At 38.5% G+C, this 2,144-nt stretch overlaps 1 protein-coding gene across 1 annotated transcript in view; it reads right to left on the bottom strand.

The window, feature by feature from the left end:
- The window catches only part of LOC106943180 (voltage-dependent T-type calcium channel subunit alpha-1H-like), a 10,425-nt gene extending 8,309 nt beyond the window's left edge, over nucleotides 1–2,116 (bottom strand). The window contains exons 1-2 of the mRNA XM_015026525.1: nucleotides 1,234–2,116; nucleotides 540–627 (exon numbers count right to left, since the gene is read on the bottom strand). Coding sequence (XP_014882011.1) covers nucleotides 540–627; nucleotides 1,234–1,347 — 202 coding nt within the window. The 5' untranslated portion in view covers nucleotides 1,348–2,116. The remainder of the gene's footprint in view (nucleotides 1–539; nucleotides 628–1,233) is intronic.
- Between the last annotated feature and the right edge of the window lie 28 nt (nucleotides 2,117–2,144).

Below are 2,144 nucleotides of genomic sequence, written 5' to 3'. Positions count from 1 at the left end.
CAAATAAAGTGTTACCGAAAGCTTTGTATCTAAAATACAGCCAAGACATTTATAATTACTGACAAACTCAATTTGTGCAACTACAGCAGTGGTAAGCAATAAGGATGTATAAAGGAAAGGTGCGTACGCACGACTTTATACATCAGAGGCCTCATATATAAAAGAGTGCGCAGTTTTCACACTAAAAACTGGCGTACAGACAAATTCTATTAAATAATAGAGAAAATATTTTTATAAACACCTCTAGCAGAGGAGAAACAAAACAAATAAAAATCTGTTTTTTTATCTGCAGATTGTGAGAAGGTGACACATGCAGCTGATTTAAATGGTCACATACATCAACTGACCAGAGATGCTTGTTCGATTTAATGGAGGATTGCCTGTAGTATGCATCATCATGCAATATAATCTATGTAATGTAATTGTATCACCAGGAAGTTGATCTGTAAACCAACTTGCATGATGGACAGCTCATGCAGTAATTGTAATTCAAGAGTCAGACAAAACTTCAAAAGCAAACTGTAAAAGCCATCTTTTACCTGCAGCATAGAGCTCTCTGAGGTTCTCCTCCTCCTGATAGCCCAGTGACTGCCTCTCATCATCAGACTCTGACTTGTTGGCATCACCCTGAAACACACAGGGACACACGTCCACCGACATGACCCCTGTCATCACAATCTTTATCACCATCACCACCAACCTTTTGTTGCACACACTTCTGAGTTGTCTAAAGATTGGAGATAAAGAACAGGAGACAGACAGGGAGACGGAGGGAATCTCCAGTGTTCCCTAGTTGAGTTATGTGCATTGCTTTGGCAGCCATCTTCTGTAGTCATGCCAATATAGCTTTACTGAATTTAATTAAAATTCACACCAGAAAGATTGAGGCAGACAGCTTTGGCAAAGGGTATCTATGCATGTGTGTTTGCATGTTGGAGAGCAAGTGATCTTATGATGGATATAAAAGATGGAAACTAAACAACAAAAGCACACCAGCTGTGAACGGCAAGCGATATCAAACCGTCTTCTACTCAGGAGAGTATAGGAGAGTATTCTCAGCGTGTGTGCATGTCGGTGAGAAAGACAGATACACAGAGAGGGAAGGGAAAGAAAAGAGAGAGGAGAGTGATGAAAGAGACACAGCTTGAAGCTTTGGTGTTATTAGCACAACAGAGCGCAATTAGGTTCATTTCCTCTAAGTAGCTCTAATAAAAACTGCATCTTTGCCCTTACTTCAGCCTGAAAACCCTCAACTAAAATGGCAACAAGCAGGTTGAAGAGTACGTAGTTTCCGAACGTCATGAGGGCCACAAAGTAGAGGGCAGCCAGCGGAGAGGTGGAGGCCATCCCATTGTACAGCACAGCATTCCAATCCTCCTGGGTGAGGATCTGCAGATTAGAGGAGAGCTTTCAGAAGTCAAACTGTTAGGGTAAGGAAAAAAAAACACACGCTAAATTACTTCAAACAGACTAATTTGCAATCTAGGGGGTTGAAGCATGAAAATATTTGCATTCTTCTTCTCATCTGAACAATAAAAAATTTTCCTAAGTGTTAGAATAATCTCCTGTGGAGTGTGTTTTACTGCTGTCTCTATAAAGGAATTTTTACCTACCCACTGGGAGTTTTTTTTAATATTTTACAAGGAAAAAAAGAGCGTGACTGCTCCCTCACTGGAGCAAATGAAATAACAGAGAACAAAATTAGCAGATACAGTTTGAATGTTATTCATGTTCACTGTAAAATTATATCTACAATATACACTACTGTTAAGGGAGTATTTGCTCCCTTAACAGATCTCTCCTATTTTTGTTTTTCGTCACACGTTTCACATCATCACACAAATTTTAGAATCAGAAAAATATAACATGCAGTTTTCAACTGATGACTTCATGTATTAAAAGCAAAAAGCTGTACAAGCACTTGACATGTTTGTTCTCTCTGTCTGCACTCTTAGAAATGGCTGTAAATTTACTGCAGAATTCTATCAGTAACATACTGTTATTAGAAAATATTGTTAAATTGATGTCTTCTTCTGTTGTCACAATTTAGACTGATGACTGGCAGTAATTATTGTACAATGCAGTTTTTTTCCTGGCAAGACATTTTACTGAAAAATGTCTTGCCAGGAAAAAAGATGTATTTG

Source organism: Poecilia latipinna, unplaced genomic scaffold, assembly GCF_001443285.1.
Source record: "Poecilia latipinna isolate Pla-1442-1.1 unplaced genomic scaffold, P_latipinna-1.0 Scaffold4957, whole genome shotgun sequence".
NCBI lineage: Eukaryota > Metazoa > Chordata > Actinopteri > Cyprinodontiformes > Poeciliidae > Poecilia > Poecilia latipinna.
This window is presented reverse-complemented; position numbering and strand designations above follow the sequence as displayed.